The sequence below is a fragment of the Protomyctophum bolini genome (assembly GCF_963924005.1).
Source record: "Protomyctophum bolini genome assembly, chromosome: 18".
Classification (NCBI taxonomy): Eukaryota; Metazoa; Chordata; class Actinopteri; order Myctophiformes; family Myctophidae; genus Protomyctophum; species Protomyctophum bolini.
In genome coordinates this window covers 28,298,486-28,321,560 of record NC_137879.1, presented here as the reverse complement: position 1 = coordinate 28,321,560, position 23,075 = coordinate 28,298,486, and the positions used below count along the sequence as shown (strand labels likewise).

Below are 23,075 nucleotides of genomic sequence, written 5' to 3'. Positions count from 1 at the left end.
ATAATACTTTGTGAATGGGGAATGCCATTTATCTAATCTATAGCTTTGTAGCACGCCACATGCTTGGATCAAAGCCACGGAACGAACCCCTTTGATGTGCCTGTTGTGTCCAATTACGCCATCCCATGCCGCCATGCTGCCCCCCGTCCTGGGCTGGGACAGGACGGCCGTGGCTCGGACCAATAGGTGGCTGCTACGGGCGGGATCTGCCAATCACCTGCCAGTGCCAAGTAGCTTGAAAGAAAAAAGGGCCCGCCTTGTTCAGCGATTGGGCTCCAGTGGTTGCCACCGTTGGTGTGTGATTGTGCGAAGTGTGGACGCTGGTGGTGACTGTTCGCCGCTTCACCTCCCAATGTATGTATGAATGAATGGACCATTGTAAGCGCTTTGAGTAAGCACGTAGTGAATAGAAAAGCGCTCTAAAAATGCAATCCATCATTATTATGATTATTATTGAAACATGGCGTCTTCCATCTGGTGGAGTCAGGTTACCGAAAAATGGCTCAATCTCAGTGAAATCATGCAAAAATAAATATATTTTTTAATTATTTTAGTCCACTATAGGCAACAATTGGCCAAACACATTCGACTATTTAAATTCCTAGTCGGGGACAGGCCTACCTTTATTGTTTATAGCCATAAAATTACCCATTTGACTTGTGGGGGCGAGGACAGTTGTACTATACTGATGGGGACATTTGGCCCTCACAAGTATAGACAGACAGACAGACAGACAGACGCAGAGTTACCAGACACCCCGTGGGTGCTGGTAAATTTAGCCAGGGTGTAATAACGTTAACAGGTCTTGTTACGGGACAGGGGTGGTACTGTGGTAGCGGGCCACCCGGGACACACGTCTCCTAAACGTGTGTCTTCTGTGATTCCAGCATGCCAGTCAGATGGTGTGAACGTGTGGCCTGCCCTGCCCTGTACTGTACTGTACTGTACTGTACTGTACACACTCCTGTTATCTCTTGTTGTGACACTTTACATACTGAGCAGGTCATTTAGATCAGGGACCCAACCAGGAGCAAACATGTAGGAACAGCAGAAGGGGAAAACTCCCCTTTAATCAAATAATTTATTTGGGGAGGGAATAGATTTTTTTTTCTCTCGTCAAAAATAGCCTATCTACATCTCACAACGTGTCACATTGCAACATTTGTTCTTGTAGATCTGCTATTTTTACTACATTTATTTATTTTTTCCCTGTAAATGAACACTACGGTACTTTATCACACAGCAGCAATGTGTTTGAGCTTGTAGATCTTCTACTTGTGCTATTTTTTTAATTTGGAACCTGAAAAGTAAAAGTTTTGGTCTGGACATAATGAGCTTTTCACCCGACAGAGACACAATACCTACCGGTGATTTGCATAATACCACTGTACGCCAAAGTATAAAATGGCCCGGGGCATAAATGGTCGGACTAATTGATTTAATCAATTATTAAAAAAATTATAATCTATGAAATTATTTTCACTGTGATTCGTTAACTATGTGGACAGAGCTATCTGCCTTGAAATGAGAGGGGGGGGGGGGTGACACAAGGATTCACAGCAACAACACTAACTCAAATATAACTATCATAACTAACAGCTATGGTCCTTGAAAGCCTCCATGCTCAGCCGAGGGGGTCGGCAGCGATAACCAGCGCTCCATGGAAGCCCACAGTGAGAGCAGAACAAGTACAACAAAGAGAAAGACAGCAGGGCCTTTTTTGTCAGTCAGCGAGTGTTTTGTTGACCAGCACTCTGTTGTTAAAGCTACAGCGCCGTGGGCCTTTATTATCTCATCTTGTCAGTGGAGGAAGAGAAGGGCTTCAGCGCCTCCGGCCTTTATGGCCGTTGGAGAGCCTGGGGGTTTTGTGTGTCTGTGTGTGTGTGTGTGTGTGTGTGTGTGTGTGTGTGTGTGGGTGTGTGTGTGTGTCTGTGTGTGTGTGTGGGTGTGTGTGTGTGGTTGTGGCTGGGCTGTACACTGATAAAAGGCCACAAGCTGTTGAGCAGTTGACACTGCACTTCACACAGACACTTCACGCGCACGCACACTTAAAGTTACATTGAAAGGCCTCGACTCCCGCCGATTTAAAAAGGCCTCCTGTGTGTGTGTGTGTGTGTGTGCGTTTAGCTGTGGCCTGTGTTATAGGTAAATACATTCTTGCCCGATTGCTATACATTCTTATCTATCGTATATGGACTTTTCTCTCTCCACTCCCTAAACGTATTATTTCTTATGTACGGGGAATGATCGACCCTCCTTGGGCTCAGGTGACATCATTCTTTTAGACTCATGCTGATAATCAAGGCATGCTTCCATATTATTCGCATGCCTTTGATTAATGCTCTATAAAGCAGCTGTGTAGGCATGATGTCAGTGCTTATGTTTAATTGCAACATGCCTCGGAGCGGCCTGGAGTTGCAGTCGATAGTGTCTTCACTCCTAGAACAAAGGCAGTATAAACCGAACGGTATCTGTCGTTGCATATCTCTCTGGCGGTGATTCAGCGATTATTTACCCCTCTTGCCAAGCGGCAAGAGGCACAAAGAGAGCAGAGTGACTTATTGACTCTGCCTTTCACTGTTTCTCTTTCTCTGAGGCGGGAAAAAAAGGACAGCCATGTTAAACTACAGCTTTCAACGGACTAAAAACCTTATATCTTATATAACACCTATATTACACCTGGTGCTGAGCAACGTTTGTCATATTGTCATGGGCGCCAGTGGCTCAGGGGTAGAGTGGGCGGTAGAGCGGCTGGATGGGAACCGCAAGGTTCCCGGTTTGATCCCGGGCTCCCCCAGAGTTGGTGTAGAAGTGTACCTAATTGTTCCCGATCGACAGGTTGCTGCTTTGCATGGTTTCCTCCCCATCGGTGTATGAATGAATGGGTGAATGTAATGCACAATCTATGTAAAGCGCTTTGTATAAAACGGCGCTATATAAATGCACCATTTACCATTTATTTACCATTTACTGTTCAAGTAAGATATTTTGGGAGCTTTTCTGCCTTTTATCCTGCCTTTATTTATATGGCACAGTGAAGAATGACATGACATGGGGAGAGAGAGAAGGGGAGTGACACGCAGCAAAGGCCGTCAGGCTCGGGAATCGAACCAGAGACTCACTGTCAGGCTGCATTAGAGCCTACTGTATATGCGCCTTAAACACAAGGCCATCGGTTCCAAGGCCAGCAAGTGTTAGACCTATAACCTATTTATTTTCCCCAAAGAAATCTCTTCACTGACAATTGCTGATCTCCAAGCGCACAACATGACACACATTGTGACTTGTGAGCCAAATTAATGTTCACACATCCATCTCACGACATGCCCACATGCAGCGTAGAAACGCTAGGGTTCAAAACTTCATGACCTGTGCTTAACCCATCAAAACCGGAAAGCTTCTAGTTAATACTATTAACTTATTAGTAGTGTCACAATCATTTTATCAAACTTTAAACATATTTTATACCACCAGGGCTATTTAAAAATAGCAGATATACAAGGCAGCTCATCTAGTGTGCCTCGACATGTCGCACTATGAGCGTGTATAGAATAGATATGTTTGAAAAATCATGAAAATGTGTGTAAATCTTGGAATATTATTTTGTTCCCTGGGACAAAAATATTGATTTGAGTTGGGGGTCCACGGGCCAAACACATAATTTTGGGGGTTCTTGTCGACATGAAAAGGTTTGAGAGCGCCACTGATATAGCAACAAGCTTTTCAGAAAACCTGACATCACATTTGCAGAAGCCGGCTCAGGTTTGAATGGGTTAAGAGAACGCCACCTCATCATGCCCGCTGCCGCATGGGCATCTGCTCTGTGTAATGAAGCATTTTGTCTGGCCTTTCTCTCTCATTCAGTGCGATGCCATCCCCAGCACAAAACACCCTGCATTGTTCTGTATTGTGCAACAGATGCTCTGACCACTGATTGATTCCCACCCCTTTGGCTGGGGTTCTGCCCTTCAGCACCACGCCAGAGAGTGGTGCTGGTACCCATTAGTCAGAGACCAATGGGGAGGAGGCTCAGACATTAACCTATTAAGACCTGAGGGCTGAGGCCCGTTCTGAAAATGGCTTCCAAATCATAACGCTTTTCTGAAAAACGTATGTAGTGTACTAGCTAGCTATAACTTTGGTTTTGATCAAAGGACCCACAGAAATTATATGCATTTCGCCGCCGACCTTCATCTCACAATATATCGTTCCAGGGCATTTAAAAATATTCCAAAGATTTGTAGTTGTACTTAATGTTGGAGTTAATGGTTTTTCTAAAGATCTATAAGCTCATAGTGTGGCACGAAGTGACTGAGCTTGTAGATCTGCTATTTCTGAATATCCAAAGAAATCTAAATTGACATAGATGCTTTACCGGTTTTAATGAGTTAATTGGACAAGACGCACGCGCACGCACACACCAAACAGCACAGCCCTCCCTCTGTCGTTGCTGCTCCGTCGTGGGCCTAATGAGAGTTGGGTTGCATTTTCTGGCTGAAAGAACTTCTGTCCTCCTCTTCTTGTTGTCGCCGTGTTGGCATGCAGAGACAGAGCCAGGGGACGGAACGCATCCAAAGCCCGTCTGGGTTTCCACCGCCGGCCACCATGAGGAGGGCGTGTTTCTGTTTAGTGCCCCCATCTGCTCCCGTCCCGTCCCGGGTCTTGAAAAAGTCCCTGTGGTAATGTTGTTCCATGGCGGCAGGCAGGCAGACAGGCAGAGCCGCGGCCCCTCCTTCCCTTCCTGGCGTGACTCCAGGTTCCCCAGGCTCTCTCTATCGCAGTGGCTCTCAAACTTTCAGTCATGGACAGTCCCGATTTGATATGTATGTGGCAGACCTAACATCTGAAAGGGCTTTCTGCCAGGGACCCTCCCAGAAGAGAAGATGTATGTTAAATATAACAAAATATTCAAAAAAAAATCTAAATCTTTCAAAAACAAAATAGCAGATGTGTTCAAGCTTGCAGCGTGGCACGAAGCGTGACGTGCTGTGAGCTTGTAGAACTGCTATTTTTTAAAATAGCCAACATACATGGATAAAGTGGTTAATATGATGCTATGCTAACTACTTTTGTCTTTTTTCTTAAAAAAAAAAGAATCCCACGATTTTGCAAATTTTTTTTGTGTCAATTATCTAATGTAATTCTGGGTGCTAGACTCTCTCTGCCAACCTGGAGAGAGCAACGGACTGACCTCATGCTTCCTTCAAAGCATGACGAGTCCAAGCCACTTCTTTTCACCTGACAGGGGGAGTTTCCCTGTTTGGACGTAGCACGTGGATTCGTGGAAGGAACACGTTATTTCAACCCGTTCCTTTCCCCTCCATCAGGGGGAGGCAGTTTAGTAGGACTACTACTAACTACCTTTTGCCCCCCCCCCCCCATGACCGCTACTTTGAGACCGCTACTGTGCTCCACAGGGCTTTTTAGGGGACGTGACAACGAGGCCGCTAACGTTAACACTGCACGATATCATTCACACGTCTAGAGGCGGAGAGGAATTTTTCTTCTTTTTTTTCCCACGTCAATGGTAGCCCTCAGGGCGACTTTTCGTGTAAAGTTACATTTTGACAAGGCCAGAAACATATAGTGCGTCACCCATCTAATTGGTGGTTCACCGCTTTCTCTATCTTAGTGCCGAAGCGCAGCATGCCAGTACCAAGCCCACCCACCCACACCCAACGCCGGACCACCGGCCGCACACAGTCGCTCCAGTCATGCGAGGAGAGAGTGCTGGCTTTATGAAAGGGCCCTGCGCTGCGTGGAGGCTGGCTGGCAGGGCTGGCACAGCCAGAGAGCCCACGGTGCTGACACACGCAGCAGGATTTGAAAAGATTAAAAAAACACACATCGCTTTGCATGATCGTGTGTGTGCGTGTGTGTGTGTGTGTGTGTGTGTGTGTGTGTGTGTGCGTGGTATATGTGTTACAGGGTCAACACCAGCTAACGGTGAGCTTGACAGGACTGATGATAACGGGGTTCGGGGGGAGGGGTTGCAATGTGTACAATAATAAACCAGAAGGACTGCCTTCTGAAACAGGGACCCCCTAGCCTGGAACCTCCTCAAGGACCCCTGGTGGGGGGGGGGGGGGGGGGGTCCCTGGCTGTACCCCCCACTTTAAGAAACAGTGTAATAATATACCGGTATTATAAGATGGATTTGCACCATGACAGTGGAGGGGTGGAGGTCAGAGGTGTTGGTGTTGGTGAGGCGCTTAGGTTTGTTTGTGTTTTCACAAGGGGTGGAGGTGTTGGTGGGGCGCTTAGGTCTGTTTGTGTTTTCATAGGGGGGAGGGGGGTGTGGTCGCTGGCCTCCCACACAGGGCAGAGAGGGGCTGGTTCAGGCATGTCGGTTTATTTGCACACGTCGAAAACACGCTGCCCTTAATCCTCCTGTGGTTTTGATTTCTCTCTCTCTCTCTCTCTCTCTCTCTCTCTGTGTGTGTGTGGCATTGAGGCCCTAGAGCTATAGGTTCATCCAAGTTAACACACACACACACGCCGTGCACGGTTTAATTACTATACTTGCGGGGACATTAATATTCTAGGATGACGATTTCATGAATGCCTTTTTTCTTTTCTTCTGTTTTTAGGGCCATTTTAACCCTGAAGCCGGACATATAAGATCTACAAGCTCACAACTTACAGCTCACTGCGGATTTCAGTGCATGATGCCGACTCATGACTAGGTATGAATCAGGCATGAATCCAACCCCCATCCCCCATAAACCTAACTTATAAATGCCCAACCTTTTATAACCATTTCTCTTGTGAGGACAACAACTATTTCTCAATGCTACTATACTTGACTTGTGGGGCCAAGTAGTACACACACACACACACACACACACACACACACAGGTCTACTGTACTACTGCTGAGGTTGGTATATTTTCCTGCCACACAGCTGCCCATGCGTGTCTTTGCGTGAAGATGAACAGAGCTCATCACATTGTCGGCTTCCACTATGAATAATCTCACTATCCTTAGGACACCCCGGTGACTTCAGCTAAATGGCGCCAAGAACCACATAACATAAACCGCAATGTCCCGTGTTCTCTTCTGTAAGGCCAAGAGCACGTACTCGGCAGCTGTTGTGTGGAATGTGCTTCCTAAAGGTCTAAAGGCCATGGTCTCAATTTCATAACTATCTGGATACATCATCCAGAGATAATATATCACTTTAGTCAATAGCCGTGGATGTCTTCTCCCTCACACAACCATCATGAGCAGTTGTGGGAGTGTCTACGCTGTTTGAGCTAAGCTATATGTGTGCTAATGGCACAAGCTGAATTCGAAAACTCACGTGTGAATCTGTGTGCTGCTAGCGCTATGAAGATGACATCCATCCAAAGCACCCTCCCGCTCATAAACCGCGGCGTGTGTGGGCACGGGCCGTAAATGAAAGTCCTTTTCATACTGTAAGTTTGCAGTGTGTGTGTGTGTGTGTGTGTGTGTGTGTGTGTGTGTTGTGGCGGCGTTCACTGTGAGGCACTGGTAGTGGTCTGGCCGGCGCCTCCACGCATGGCATGTGCAGTTTGATTATCCCACATAGCTTGCTGAAACCATGATCAATCAAAAAAGTTCCATCACATGCTTCTGTGTAATACAGAACCTTTTGATTGAGTCTGTCACGATCATGACATCTTGGTTGGTGATTTGTTGTACAAATGATTGGGATTAACGACTTTGTATTGTGTTTTTTGTCCTTGGACATTGGAACATATATTGTAAATACAGATTAAGAGGGTTGGTTAAGTGCACACACAGTGCCATAGTAATTAGAGCTTCTCTTTAGCTTTGAACCTGAACCACAGTTTGTGGTGAGTATCTGGTTACCTTGTGGTGCTGGTGTTAAGGTATACGTTTGTCTCAGTCATCTGTTCCCAGTCTAAACAACAGTGTTTAGAATTAAGCAACCAGGTCTATGCAAACAAGCCCAAAAGAACACATAATAGCCAATGCATGCTCACAACACGACGCATAGCGCGTCAAGCAAAGCGATTTTGGTTCTGTTTTTTGTTTTGTGCCTTTGGTCAGTCTTTCAGGGTAGGCAAGAGCTCACTTGTGTGCCTCTCATTGAGCCTCTGTGCTGGCTATGCTTCTGATCTTAAGTAATCAATAGAATAATACAATTAAACAACAATTAGAGTTGTTCCGATACCTTTACTCGGGCCGATGACACCCTCAAGTACTCGTACTCGGTACTCTGAACCGGCCCCGATACTTTGTTTGACCCGAGTACCAAAACATCCAATTGACACTAGGCTGGTCGAATGCAACGGAAGCAAGTCTGACCCAACACTGCAGCAAATCGCCAAAAACAGCCAATCTACAAGCATACAGGACAACTGACAAGTGTAGATCGGAGATCCATCTGCATCTATGAGAAAAAAGGGGGTAAAATAAGTGGTTACTCAACAAAAATATTGGTATCGGTACTCTGTATCGGCGAGTAGTAAAAATTAAGTACTTGTATTCGTCTGAAATCAGTCTGAAAAAAATGGTATCTGGATAAACAATCGATAGCTTAAGCTTGCAACCCTATTTGGTCCTCTAATTCCAATCCTCCTCCATGCTAGTTGCTACTAGTGTTATATAATGTGAAGTACCAGGCTGTGGGGCCATGGTTTCACCCTCTCTTTCTCACCCTTTTTCTTTTTGTCTTTCTTATCATCCGTATTATTGGCTTTACCTGTATCAAATGCAACCCACGGCTTTGTGAGGAGCAGCCTACGTTTACATACATGATGACGTTAAGTTGAACAGGAAAAACGGGTTCTTTCTTTGTATCGTTTATGATGAGAGGAACACACAGGAAGCTGTGTCTACAATGGCACGCAAACAGTACATGCCAGTGACTGCCTGGTGTGTAATTCCAGAGTGTAATATCACAGCTACATCATTATTATGCGGTCAATCATGTCAGAAGGGCTTTAGTGTGACGGGTTGTATTCTCTGCGTACATATTGTCACTGTCTGTGGCGGGCAGAGACCATGTAATCTCCATATTTCATCTTGTTTATTTTTATTATTTTTATTTTTTGTAAGGGCCTTGTTTGTGTTGGGATGAGCTTGTGAATTGGCTATTTATTCTGCTTTTGCGTGTGAAAGTGGTAAAGGATTTTATTCATATTGAACCAATTGAAATTATTGGAGCTTGTGACTGAATAATCACTACATCGTCGTAACGATTGGATTTGGGACCAAAGGTATTTTTTTCCCATTTCATATAAACTAACGGTTTTGGACGTGTTGAGGTGTCTGTGTGCCATAGTAGTGGATGAGCTGGTAGTCTGTGTGTGGGTGGGATATTTATCAGTATGTGGATGAACTGCGTTAATGTGTGTAAACAGGCTATTCTTCTAGCTGCGGGCGAGTGCAAGGAGTATAGTAGAGAGTGGTAATGACTGTCATTAGGGGAGCGTAAATATGTTTGCGGCATGGTGAGGTGCACACACTTCACTTAATAGGTTCACACTGAGGCGACACTATGCAGCATGTTGTTGGGCCTCAGTGTGACACACAGCTTCTGGTCAGAGGTAGTTTGTTTCATCTTTGCTTATGGTCGGGACTGGACTAGTTTAGTTTAGCTTTACTTATGGTCAGAAGCACTTAGTTTAGCTTTGATTATGGTCAGGAGTAGTAGTTTAGTTTGGCTTTGTTTTCTTGAGTTTCTTACAGTGTGCATGTCGATAACTTAACTGCCGATCTAATTTGCTTTGTTTGTGATAGTAACAGTGAGTGTAAAAACTGGAAAGGTGAGAGAGGGGGGATGACATGGGATGGATTTGAACCCAAGCCAGCTTTATTCAGTCCTACAGTATATGGTATGCAGTTGAGAGTTGATCATCACTTTTTGCTATTTTTGAAAAAGATTTTAAAGAAATTTAACATGGAAAAGATTGACGATTATGCAAAAAATATTGTGATTATCTAAAATTCTGCCTTGTGAGTTTGAATCACTGTTGAATCAGCTGTGTGGTGATAATTTGACAAATGATGATTGATATATATATATATGTATATATACATATATATATATATATATATGACATGTTTGTGACATTACCAGTCACCCCCCTCCCCCCGTGGGAATGACATTGTGGACTGAAGGTCATAGGCCTTCTCTAAATGCAGTTTGCCCGGCTCTTTTGTCCCATCGGGGTGAAGACTTGGTTGGCCATTCTTATGCGGCGCCATTGATTAATTGATTAGTAATTGTATTGGCGGCGTATCTCCTGATGTCATTTGCACATCAATGTTGCATATAGAGCAGCACCCCCGGTCCCATTGTGGCCAGCGGTGTGAACCATGTTAGGAGGGATTCAGACAAGTTCAATGTTATACAAAGCAGCTAGGGCAGGGGTCTTCAACGTTTTCCAGACCAAGGGCCCCTTAGCTGAGAGAGAGAGAGAGATGAAGCAGGGACCCACACTACATATCCTATGAAATTGTGTTTCAGATAATTTTTTTGTTTGACAGCATTATTTGTCATCAGTGTAGTATAAAGGCATTTTTTCTTTGTTTGTTCTATCTTTTCTATGAATATGTTTTTTTTTCCCCAGACATTTAACCACTTAAACCATCAATACTTAAAGTGACTGTTGGCTCTGTAATTGGTCTGCTCTTTGTTCCCTCTACTAGTCTACACCAAACCTCTGCCGAAAATAGCAGATCTACAAGGTCACAAAACCTCACAGTGCGAGTCGTTGTGTGTTATATAGTAAAACATAGGCGGAAAAAAGATTAACCATTAACTCTGGTGGTGCTATTTTGGTTATGTTGTAATAGATGAACATTCTCAACACTGCCTACTGCCTAGCCCAAGGCTATTATGCTTAACATATTATATCTCATAATCTAATAATCATTGCTTTAGATTATTTGTTCAGTTCAGTGCCCCCATTTATTATTAAACAGGATGTATAGAGATACGTGTTTAAACCATATTAATTACTTAATTGCCTCGGCTTGGACCCCATGAAGCCACCGCAAGGACCCCTTTTAGGGGTCCCCGGACCACACGTTGAGTACCAGCGCTTTTGCCTCACCGTGTGTGAGATTTTATGTAACCATGCAAAGCAAGAAGAATGCAAAGAAAGTGTGAGGGAGCGGAAAAAACACAAGGTTCATACATGTTTTAAGGGCATCTTTTAACGCCTCACACTGCATGTCATCACATACCAAGATACCATCACCACCATCGTTAAACACGAGGGCGATGCTGTCATAATCCGCTGAGAGTCCAGAGACCCGCACAATCCTACCAGATGATCATATCCCACGCCACGTTCTGCCTGCTCAGCAGATGCTGTGGCATTATGGGGCTTTGGGGATGGATGTCGTCTGGCCTGGCTGGCAGTGGCAAGGCTATCGGCCTCTCTCGGCTAAGACCACCCTGGAGAGGGGGGAAAAAGCAGCTGCTCTGGCCTTGGTTTCATCTCCGAGGAGGACATGTTTTAAATTTTTCAAGAGAACAGAGAAAGAAACTTTTGACTTATTCATAAGTCAGAAGCCAGTGTTATGCCTGTGATGTAATGTGAATGGAGATGGGGGTGTTCTACACAAGCAGTTGAGTTGTTATTAGCAATGCACTGCTGCATGGTGGCTTTTGATGAAAGACTATGCCCCGTCGTCGGCTATCATTTCAGTGTTTTTCTTTACTGACCATAGTGGCTATAGAAACAGAATTCTCCATTATAGCAGTCTCTTAGGTCTATAAAGAATACATTGCAGGAATGTTTAAAAGGCAGAGGCGGTAGAAGTTGACAAAGCACACGTCCAACTTCATTGAGCATACCTGGAAAAGTAATTTGTTAGGAGTTTGGGGTGTTTTTAGTGAATAAAGGATTAGCGTTATTAGACCCTAGCAGTTTGCATTTCGTTGCTGTCGGGCAGAAACCTTGTATCTCCATATTTCCTGAATCAATGTCCTACGTTGTTGTAGAAAAGTGCCACACAAAGTCGAACCGGGACGCGCTGTGAGCTTGTAGATCAGATATTTCCCCCAGAGTGTCCTTGAGCAAGACGCTCAAGGACTGCTCCCGGATTGCTCCTGATGTGCAGGTTGGTGCCTGGCATGGTTTCTTCCGCCATCGGTGTATGAATGCGTGTGTGAATGGGTGAATGTGCACAATCTATGTAAAGCGCTTTGAATAAAAGCTCAATAAACATTTTTATATAATTTTACATAAATGCACCATTTGTGATCCACATTTCCTGAAACGTAACAGTTTTGGTCTTTTGGACATACAAGGTTTCTATACACGACAGCGCCGAATAGTTAGTGTAATAGTGTTAGTGTAGTAGCTGGAGAATGCTACTGGAGTACTAGTATGACCTGCTTGACTGTCCTGAGCTTGTCCCGCATCCAGAGCTTGTGAAATAGCGCTGAGATGGAATTTGGCCTCCAGCTGTGCTCTGTGTGTGTGTGTGGGGGGGGGGGGGGGGGGGGGGGTTCATTACGAACAGTGTTGCCATGTCTCCTTATTATAAGGCGACTTTGTGCTTGTTTTTCGGTAAAGTAGCTTGTATTTATATATTGGTTGGTGGTTGCGTTTTGGGGGCTTATGTATTTGTCCTCACTCCGCAGTCCCCCATCTGAATTTTGATGCTAGGGAGTCGGGACTATGATTTAGGTTCCCCCAATACAAGGTTTGTGGTGTTAAAATGATTAAAAAAGAATCCACATACCGGTAATTGTTTTTTTTTTTAAAAAGATGTGAGATTGTAGATCTGCTATTTTCAAATAGCCAATGTATATAGTAGGTTTAAAGGTCTCTTATAGAGATATAGTCGCTACTTTTGGCTTGTTCTAATAGACCTGGTTGCTTATTTCTCTCGCAAAATCTGGCAACACTGATTACGAGCCACATGCAGCTGGGGGAACTACCCCCACGGCCTGGTGACCTCTTTGACCCCCGGCCCGTACATGATGGTCCAAGTCAAAGTAGCAAGAACAGCAGAGCCCCTTGAATTAGTGTTATTCTTACCGTCTAGACGCCATCTGAAGTGAAACGGAGCTTAGCAAAACGCCCACTGTAATAGTTTTATGCCTCTTGGCCCAGTGAATGCATCGACAGCTTCAGCCACTGTCCGGTGGAATGTTGTTTCTGGAAACGGACAGCGGCAGAGTGTGCTGCTCGGCACCAACATGGCTGTACTTGCTTTGATTTACGTTCAAAAAAGAGGTTTGAAACTGAAGACGGCAGCGCTGCCTAGGGTATAGCGTAGCCAAACACCTGATATCCAAATAATGTCCCTCATTTGAATAAGGCCCGGCGTCCCTTTATCTCCAAGAAAAATAAAGGACGCCTCCAGAAAAATATAGAATATCGCTGTGTATATACGGTAATATATGAACAGACTTTTTGTATATAATCATTATTATTAACCACTTAAATCCATATTCTGGGGGGAATATTTACTAGCCAGAAATAGCAGACTTCTCGTGGTTGTAGTAATATTTCAACATCAGGAAGGAAAACGACCGGGTTGTCAGACACGCGCTTATTTGATAGCGTACAGTAGAGCTGACAGGAAATACATGACAGACTGGCACTACCATCTTTATAATCCATGTTTATACAGAGTAGAGGAAACACAGTGGTTACTGGTTGTTAGTGGTTACTAGTCCTCACAATGGTTGTTGTATTACTTTTATCGCAACAAATCTTGCAAAATAACAAAACATCTTTCTGTGGACTACAGCCCCTAATGGAGCCAGGATCATGATCCAGAGAGGGTTAAAACAAACGTCTCCCCTCATTATGCACAGTCAGAGGGGCCCTCGTAAGCAAACGGGACCATTTCCTAGAATGACCCCAAGGTGTGAGGTACCTTTCCTGATATCTGAGCGCCCCCACAGAGCTCTTTTATAACGAGGTGGAGAGTTTTTCTAATCACATGAAAAGCATTCCCTGCTACTGTGGCATTGTTGTCATTGTTTTATCCACTCTGCATGAGGCCGGTGGGCGGGTGTTAATCCATCTGAATGAGGTGATCTCATCCCAGAGGGGGATAAAGGTCTCTCTCTCTCTTTGTCTGTCTTTCTCTGTCTGTCTGTCTCTCTCTCTCTCTCTCTCTCTCTCTCTCTCTCTCTCTCTCTCTCTCTCTCTCTCTCTCTCTCTCTCTCTCTCTCTCTCTCTCTCTCTCTCTCTCTCTCTCTCTCTCTCTCTGTCTGTCTGTCTGTCTGTCTGTCTGTCTGTGTCTCTCTCTCTCTCTGTGTCTGTGTCTGTGTTCTGTCTGTCTGTCTGTCTGTGTCTCTCTCTCTCTCTGTGTCTGTGTTCTGTCTGTCTGTCTGTCTGTCTGTCTGTCTCTCTCTCTCTCTCTGTCTCTCTCTGTCTCTCTCTCTCTCTCTCTCTCTCTCTAGCTTAGAGACAGGAAGTTGGCAAGGCCACGGGGTGGTGTGGCCTGATGGTAGCATTGGGATCGTTTTAGGATTTTAACGAGTTTGGTTCCCTCTTAGCGGTATGATTCCATAACGGTTACCTTTAACAAATCCTGTATAGGAGGTTCCAAATGAACGCTGACAAGTCTGTAACTCTGAGAGTGTACAGTTAAGTACAGTACGGGTCCATTTGGTTCCATTTGTACACTCTCAGAGTTATGGTGGTGACCTTGAAACTGCAGGTATTGTAGTTGTATAGCATAAGTGAAGTTCACATTACAGCTCATTGACAGTGTGATTTGAAAATAAAAGGGAAAAAAAAGATTGCAGATGTGATGGCGCCGGTTCCTGGCTCCTCAATGTTGGATCCGGTTGTATGTATAGATAGCTACGGTCAGCAGAGAGTAGTCTGGTCCTGGTCATCTGTTTCAGTCTTATAGACAATAATAATTGCCTGTAACAATTATGACATCATCACAATTATTTGAGTGTCTGTCTATTATTAAAATTCCATGAGTCATCCTAGTCGTCCCTGAGTGGCAAAGTCCAGCGGGCCTCTCCCTACAGTGCAGTGCCACTAGTCCTCATTGTGTGACAGCTATAGGGCTGTCAGCCTGTCACCATCTCTCCCTACAGTGCAGTGCCACTAGTCCTCATTGTGTGACAGCTATATGGCTGTCAGCCTGTCATCATCTCTCCCTACAGTGCAGTGCCACTAGTCCTCATTGTGTGACAGCTATAGGGCTGTCAGCCTGTCACCATCTCTCCCTACAGTGCAGTGCCACTAGTCCTCATTGTGTGACAGCTATATGGCTGTCAGCCTGTCATCATCTCTCCCTACAGTGCAGTGCCACTAGTCCTCATTGTGTGACAGATATATTGCTGTCAGCCTGTCACCATCTCTCCCTATAGTGCAGTGCCACTAGTCCTCATTGTGTGACAGCTAGGGCTGTCAGCCTGTCACCATTTGTGTACAGTATATAGCCAAACTACAAGTTTGCTGTGACATTCTCTTGAGTGTACAGGGTTTGATGAGGGCCCAGGTAGGGCCGGGCCTTAATTTTCGGGCCTGTTGAGAACTCTAGTTTTCGCTGGCTGCCGGATGTGGCTGCACTAATAACTTTGGGGCAGGCCCGTCTAGAGTTTGAATGGACAGGTGGGCCTGTTGAGAACTCTAGTACTAATAACTTTGGGGCAGTTTGAATGGACAGGTATATGTCAAAAGGGACTAAGGGAGACATCGAAGAGGATGGATGATGGGGAAGGATCAACATATGGAATGTCAGAACAGGTTCTGTCCTGATATATATCCATATACGGAGATCAAAGAGTTTGAGGTTTGAGGTCGGATGTAGAGCTGCTGGCCAATATTGGTGACATCAGGGATCTCCATATATGGGCTTAACTGCGACAGCAGGTCGTATTTACTATGACATCAGGGTGTCCACATTTCCATCCCTTATGATGTCACCTGATGTCACAAGACCTAGTGGGCAGTGGGCACCAACCATGGTGCCCGACCAACACACAGGAAATGCACTATTCCATAGTTACCTAATAATAGTGACAGGCCTATGTGACAGCTAGCAACTAACCATTTCCTTAATGCCAATTTAATGAATGAATTAATCCGGTTGGCCCTTGGCAGACATCTACAAATGCAACAGCTGCTATATAACGTGTTAGGATTGGCCTGTGTGTACGATTGGTCAACACTTTGCACCTCACACCAAACTAGACAGGTTACACATGAAATGAGCCAAAGATAACAGTTTTTATACCGTGCTAAGTGAGTTATATAAATAGCAGTAATAATATCAGCTAAGAACAGATCATTCTGAATTGACTGACCCCTGACCCCTACCAGTGGGAACTCTTGGTCACACAGCACACAATGCATGATATTGCAGGAGTGTTTGCTGTGCTGTCTGTTGTGTTATTTATTACCGTTCAGTTCAGCTAAGTGCTTAATTACAGCCACTGTGACCTGGTGTGTGAACTTTTGCTGTTGAAGGGAACTGATAATGGAACTTTTAATGGCTTTTGCGGTTCATGTTCTTACTCTGGGTTTGTTGGGTTTTTTTAGTTGGCAGGCAGGCTCAGTCGGTATTAGCTCTCCCCTTTGGACCTTAAAGGTCATGGGTTCGATCCCCGGCACTGCCAACTAAGTGTAGGAGTAGCATGGCTTGGGTGCGGCAAGTCACGTGGCAAGTAGTGGGAGCTGACCGCGGGTGTTGCGCTCCACTTCAGCAATCCATCTCCCATAGGGGTCAAATGAGGATATAGACTCCTGCATTCTCGGACGGCTAAATCTCATACTGACAATAATAGTCTCGCGAGCCTCCCACAAGTTTCAAACGCTTCAGTCATACAGTATGTGAAGCCTCCTCCCGCTTTCATTTCGTCTTAACAGTCGTGAAAATTGTATCCTAATATAAATCAAATCCTCGAAACAAATAGCTTGCTTGCTTAGCAGAAATGTTTTTTTTTTTTTTAATAAAGTAAAGATATGATGACAGCTTCCTGCCTCGGATTTCGGAACAGCTAAGTATAAATAAAGTTAGGATTTAGGCTTGTCATAAACGCTACAGAAAGCACACAGAGCGTAGAACTTAGCAGCGTTCTCTGTAGGGGTGATCCGTCCTTTGACAGAAGTTTAAACAGTGGACCATCTCTCTCTGAGCGGCCTCAGTTCTCTCTGCTGCTACAGTTGACTTTTCACTTCAACAGGCTCGTTGTCAGAGATGCTAGTGTTTTCGCGGGTGACGTTATGCGCTGGAATATCTTTGCCTGAAGCCCCATTCATCCATTCATTCTATGGCTGAAGCGGGGGCTTCAATAGAGCACTGGTCTTGAAGACACCATGGATGTCACTGCTGTGACAATTGAAACGATTGTTCACTAGCACAGTCTGGCGCAGTGGCTCTCAAACATTTTCATGTCCAGGACCCCGCAAATTGATGTGTATTTAGCTGTGGACCGCCACCTGAAAATGTTGTGCGAGAAACCCCCATGAGATTATTTGTCATTCAAATACAAGTTCACAACATGTCGCATCACAGCACATGCAGTATGTGCGGTTGAAGTTCAGCTATTGTTGAATAGTCCAAAGTATAATAAATAGGTTTTAAAGTGGTTCGAACTGTGATTTTGACTCTATGTTTAACTAGTTTAGCCAAGGATCCCTGGAGGACCCCGGGAGGTCCCAGGACCCATCATTGAGCACCACTGCATCAAAGGTGGACTACAGCTCCCCCACCTGGAAGGCATATAAACTGCTTCTTCACACCATTCTGGTTTTGAGACAGCATTCCGACATGCTGCCGGGGGGGGGGGGGGGGGGGGGGGGGGGGGGTCAATGGCAGTGGCTGCAGGACAGATTGTGCCATGGGAAACTGGACCCTCCCGTCAAATGACCCGTGTCATCAACTTATTGAGCTACAGATCCCAGGGACGCGCTCACTGGAGATCAAAGTGACTGGTGTGAAAATCAAAAGCGCCGGGACGTGTAATTCATACACCAGACCCCCTTTGCACATTTATCAGAGGTGTCTTCACTTTAAAGAAACACCGCACAGTTATCAGTCAGTGCTTTATCCGTTAGATCTGTTGGAACACTGTCTCATATATTTATTAGGGATGACACAAAGAAAAGTCGGTTATTGGGAAAGACAGAGAAAAGTCAGAAAACCGATCTCAAGGTAGCCCCCAGGGTTCCTTAGGGAGAGTTCCAGGGGGTCTCCAGAAAAATGTGTACTATTATATATAGTAACAAAAATCTGTTTAACCACTTTAACACGATATCCAACGTGTTGCGATGTGTTGCGACAGCTATTTTCTTTTTAACAACACATTTACACTTGTATGGGGGTAGTAAGCCTTGCCAAGCCATGAGGACAATAGGGCAGGAGCCTATCTCCTGTTTCTGTAGCGTGAGGCAGCTTGATCACTTGTACACCCCCTGGACATGACGCTAGTATGTCGCAGGGACTTACCCCCAATCCAACCCTTAATGCTGAGTGCCAAGCAGGGAGGCACTGGATCCCATTTTTTTCTTTGGTATGACCCGGCCGGGGATTGAACCCCAACCTCCCAGTCTCAGGGCGGACACTCTAACCACAAGGCCACTAAGCTGGTTTGTATGGGGGTCCCTGGCACAAAACATTTTCAGATGTAGGGCAAATACTGTAAGGGGTCCCGGCTTGAACATGAAAAAGTCTGATAACCGCTGTGCTAGTAGTAACAAGATATTCTCAGTCAAGGACGATGAGATGAAAGCAATAATGGAGAGAGAAAAAAAAACAAAAGCCAAGAGTGATGCATGGAGAATGAGATACTCTAGCTCTGTGATGATGATGAGAGAAGGTTGAGAGCTGCAGAGCTGATCCCTGCAGAAGAAATGCTGTTCCACTTGTTCTTTTATTCCTGGCAGCCCAAGCTGTTTGGGCTGAATGGGCTATCCGTATATCCTGTCTCTGCTAGTTATGTAACAGTCAGCCGGGGCCCCAAAGTGAGAGCTGCTGTCCAAACTGCAGAGACCCCCCCCCACAACATTTTTTGAAACACCACTGGCTAAGCCGGTGGTGGAAAGAAAGAAGTACTCCGATTTTCTTTTTTAAAGATATTTTTGGGGCTTTTCTGCCTTTATTTAGATATAGTGCAGTTGGGATGGACAGGAGAGAGAGAGAGAGAGACGGGCAGTGCAGCAACGGTCGTCGGGCTCGGGAACCGGGCTTGTAGATAGACTATATTACCATACTTGATCATCCTAGTGTCCTACAGCGTCACGCAAAAAGCATCAAGAGTAGCGACGTTTTGAGCTTGTCAATCTGCTACTTTTACTACTAAAAAATAATCCTGAAAAGTAACCGTTTCAGACATACGAGGTTTCCGGGTGAGACAATATCTATTGTTCACTGGCTGGTTGCTGAGTGGGTCGGAGTCTAAAGGGAGAGCGCTGCTTGTCAACTGTGTCCCAGAAAGCCGGGTTTTCTCCCTTCATTACATAATCCCCTCAGACCTCAGAATGTAAAAAGCTATTTGGTGTATAGTGAGGCTTCATTTCAAAGCCCTGGCACACACTAAGTTTTCCACCAGCCCATGCAGATCATGGATAGGAGAGGAAAGTAAATGGCCCTGCATTAGGATCCCAGACACAGCCAGTCAAAGAAATCCAGTGGGTGGAAAGTAGCTAGGTACATTATTTACTTGAGTACTGTCGAGGCATTTTTTTTCTCTCTACTAAATCTCAGAAGTTTTTCGTTTCACCTTTTACTCCACTGCAATTGTTTGACAGCTTTAGTTACTAGTTACTTTGCAGATTTAGCAAATTATGGTGATTTTATATTCCGAAAATAGCAGCTCTACAATATGTCACAATGCAAGTAACCCGTTGTGAGCTTGTACATCGGCTATTTTTGAATATCTGATTCTGAAGTATAAAAAGTGGTTCATGATCAATAATCCATTAACGATAACGATAATGATATACAGTATATGATTATCTGAAATGAGTATTTGCATAATGAGTGCTTTTTCTGTGTAAGTGTACTTTTATGCTAATACTTTTGTACTTTGACTTGCAGTAAGTACGGTTCTGGATACAGGAGTAATTCCACACATTGTGGAGATGCTATTGTTTACTTAAGTTTCAAAGTCGGAGTACCACTTCCACCACTGCAAACCACTGGAGCAGCGGTTTCAAATAGTTTGGTACTGTTCCAATTACGAATGGGTTTAGAAAGCCTGTCTAATGTTATTAAGTTGCTGTTTTCCACGCGGCTTGCCAAGTCATAATGCTGGCCTCGGTTTATATGATAACTGATGTCTTGTTTTTCAATTCTGTCCATTCCTTGTCCTTTCTTCTCCTCCTCCTTCAGCACTATAAATAAAACCTATTATTGTTTTTGTCTTCCCGTAGGTTGTGAATGTGATCAGAGGCGTCTTGTCAGTGTTCTGGGAGAATCGTAATGGCCGCACACACCAGACACCTGGAGTTTTACTTGCTTTGACCACGTCCCACACAGTTTCCACCGTCGTCAAAGAATAAGAAAAAAGGACAACCGCTCGAAGCGATTAATTTCATAGTCTGTGGATTTTTGTTCCAACACGAGAGAGACCATGCCTATCCTCAAGCAGCTGGTGTCCCACTCCAATCAGTCCAAGAGGCGGTCCCGGGCCGACCTGACGGCCGAGATGATCAGCGCGCCGCTGGGCGACTTCCGCCACACCATGCACGTGGGCCGCGGCGGCGACGCCTTCGGCGACACGTCGTTCCTCAGCACGCGGTCGGGCGAGCCCCCCCGGGAGGCCGCGCCTCCGGACCCCCACTACCAGCAACCGCAACCCAACAAGCAGGACTCCCTGGGCGGAGGAGGAGGAGGAGGGGTGAGCTCCAAACCAGGCCTTCTCTCCCGCACGTTCAGGAGCAGCAAGCGTACGCAGTCGGTCAACCGCGGCGGGGACAAGTACGACTCTAACCTCATACTGCCCTCCACCGCGGGCTCGGCCACCTACGTGAAGAACGCCATATCGCTGCCTTACCTCAACGACGAGGATGCTGGGTAATGATGGCCCCTGGACCGGAATTATTTTTATATAATGTTTTGGCATAATTGTCATAATCATGTTGGAAAACACACGTCACCTCAGATTTCTCTTTGTGGAAATAGCCGATCTACAAGCTCACAGTGCGTTTTGTGAGTCTGTAGATCGGCTATTTTCACAATTTAAGTATGGGGACTACGAAAGGAAATGAGCTTCCTAGCTAAATCCGTCACGTTTTACGTGAGATCATGTTCAGTTGATTTAATCCATGTTTGTTAATGTACGTTGTCCAACCTAAATACTAAAAAAGTGAGGTAAAGTAAGTAAAACATTTTGTGACGGTGACAGGCGGGGCGTCCGGCTGGCGAAGAGCGTCTCGTCCAGCCCCATGAGGAAGCTGTCCGAGGCGGACGGAGGAGGAGGAGGCAACAAGCCGGCCAACGGGGGCGGAGCCATGGCCGCCATGGCCACGCTGGACTCGGAGTTCGACGAGCACAACTTTGGCGAGCTGACGGACCTGCCGCCGTCCATGCCCAGGGGAGGAGGGATGAAGCACGCCGAGTCCATCATGTCCTTCCACATCGACCTGGGGCCCTCCATGCTGGGAGACATCCTCAGTGTGATGGAGAAGAAAGGCTGGGAGGACGACGACCTGGGCTACGAGGAAGGCAAGTACTGTACGACCGATACGTGCTCCATGAATTCATTGGTCACGGGGACCCCCAGAAATACTTCCGCCATGTTCCGCGACCACAACAGGTGGATACAATCTTAGTTTGATCGGGGGGGACACGGCAACACCATATGCTCTAATTTGCTTTTGACACGTCAGTGAATATGCTCTTCTCGCATACATATAGATTCAAAGCAAAAGTAGTAAGTATATTCTGAAAAAATCACACTCATCATCATACATCATTACATTCCGGCCAATCAATTTTCTGCCCTCACTTTTTATCCTCAATATGTACTCAATATACTTTGCTCTGCCAATCAGATCATCGCTATGGGGTGATATGATCAGCCAATCACATCATCGCTAAAATACACACAAACGCACAAAGCTCAAACAAATATTTGTCGTTGTGCTTCTACTGAATTAGGCCTATTTTAACTTAATAACTAATGATTTCTTTCAAACTGTCGCCCCACCTTGAAGGCAAGGGCAGCGAGGGTCGCGGGTCGCCCTCCCTCAGCCCCCCCACGGAGGACGAGGACGCCAGCCCCCCCGCCAGGCCCCCCCGCAGCATGGCGTACCAGCAGCAGCAGAAGGCCCCCGTGGACCCCTACACCCCGGAGCTGCGCATCCGGAGCACCACCACCGCCACCGCCAACAACCAGAGCCAGTACCTGGACAGCTGCTCCGTGTCCAGCTCCGGCTCGGCCGCGCTGGACGACCAGAAGGCCGTCCAGCACCACAACAACAACAACCACCATCTGCACAGGGAGGAGGGCGACACGGACAGCGCCAAGTACAGCTCGCCACGGGGAGAGGACGGCGACCGCGACTTCTCCTTCATGGACGAGGACGACGACGAGATTCGGGTTTAGAAAAAAGAAAACCACTTAAAAACCCTCTAGTGTCCGTGTTCGTGGGGAAAGCTTTAGTGTGGAAAACAGACGATCGAGGAGCAGCTCGCCGATCGGCTATTTTCCCACGGAAGCGTTCTTCGCAATAACCGGAATAAAAACAAAATACACTAGTATAGAGCCTTGAGGGACTCCGGGGTCAACCATATATAGGGTTTAAGTGGTTCAAAAATCTGTGGGCGGCGCATCATCGCACCTCCCTGAAAACTGCCTTTTTAGAACACGACTGGAATGGAAAGACTGGCGTTTTCTGTTTTTTTTTTCTTCTCATGAATTTGGGATGTTCTCACACTAGCTGGGAGGGGGGGGGGGGGGGAGGAGGCGGAGGAGAGTGTGGGGGAACTCGAGGGTAGAAAACGGGACGGCCACATTCCCATCGCACTACGTATGGATCTATCTCGGTCTGCGGCACCACAGCGTACAAAAAAAACACAGACTGTAATTAAGCCTTAGTGACGCCACTACGGCCCAGAGGTTAGTGAAGGAGGCATGCGTGTGTGAAGATGTGTCCCAGATCCAGTGGGGAATGAAAATGACAAAAAAAAGTCTC

At 45.9% G+C, this 23,075-nt stretch overlaps 1 protein-coding gene across 2 annotated transcripts in view; it reads left to right on the top strand.

Moving 5' to 3' along the window:
* LOC308332688 (cdc42 effector protein 4-like) overlaps positions 1–22,819 on the top strand; it is a 36,258-nt gene extending 13,439 nt beyond the window's left edge. The window contains exons 2-5 of one of the 2 annotated variants that reach the window (XM_080788697.1): positions 6,591–6,686; positions 20,310–20,952; positions 21,284–21,603; positions 22,095–22,819. In XM_080788697.1, coding sequence (XP_080644823.1) covers positions 20,510–20,952; positions 21,284–21,603; positions 22,095–22,486 — 1,155 coding nt within the window. In that variant the 5' untranslated portion in view covers positions 6,591–6,686; positions 20,310–20,509 and the 3' untranslated portion in view covers positions 22,487–22,819. The remainder of the gene's footprint in view (positions 1–6,590; positions 6,687–20,309; positions 20,953–21,283; positions 21,604–22,094) is intronic. The other variant, XM_080788698.1, reaches the window with a different exon arrangement.
* The last annotated feature ends 256 nt before the right edge of the window (positions 22,820–23,075 follow it).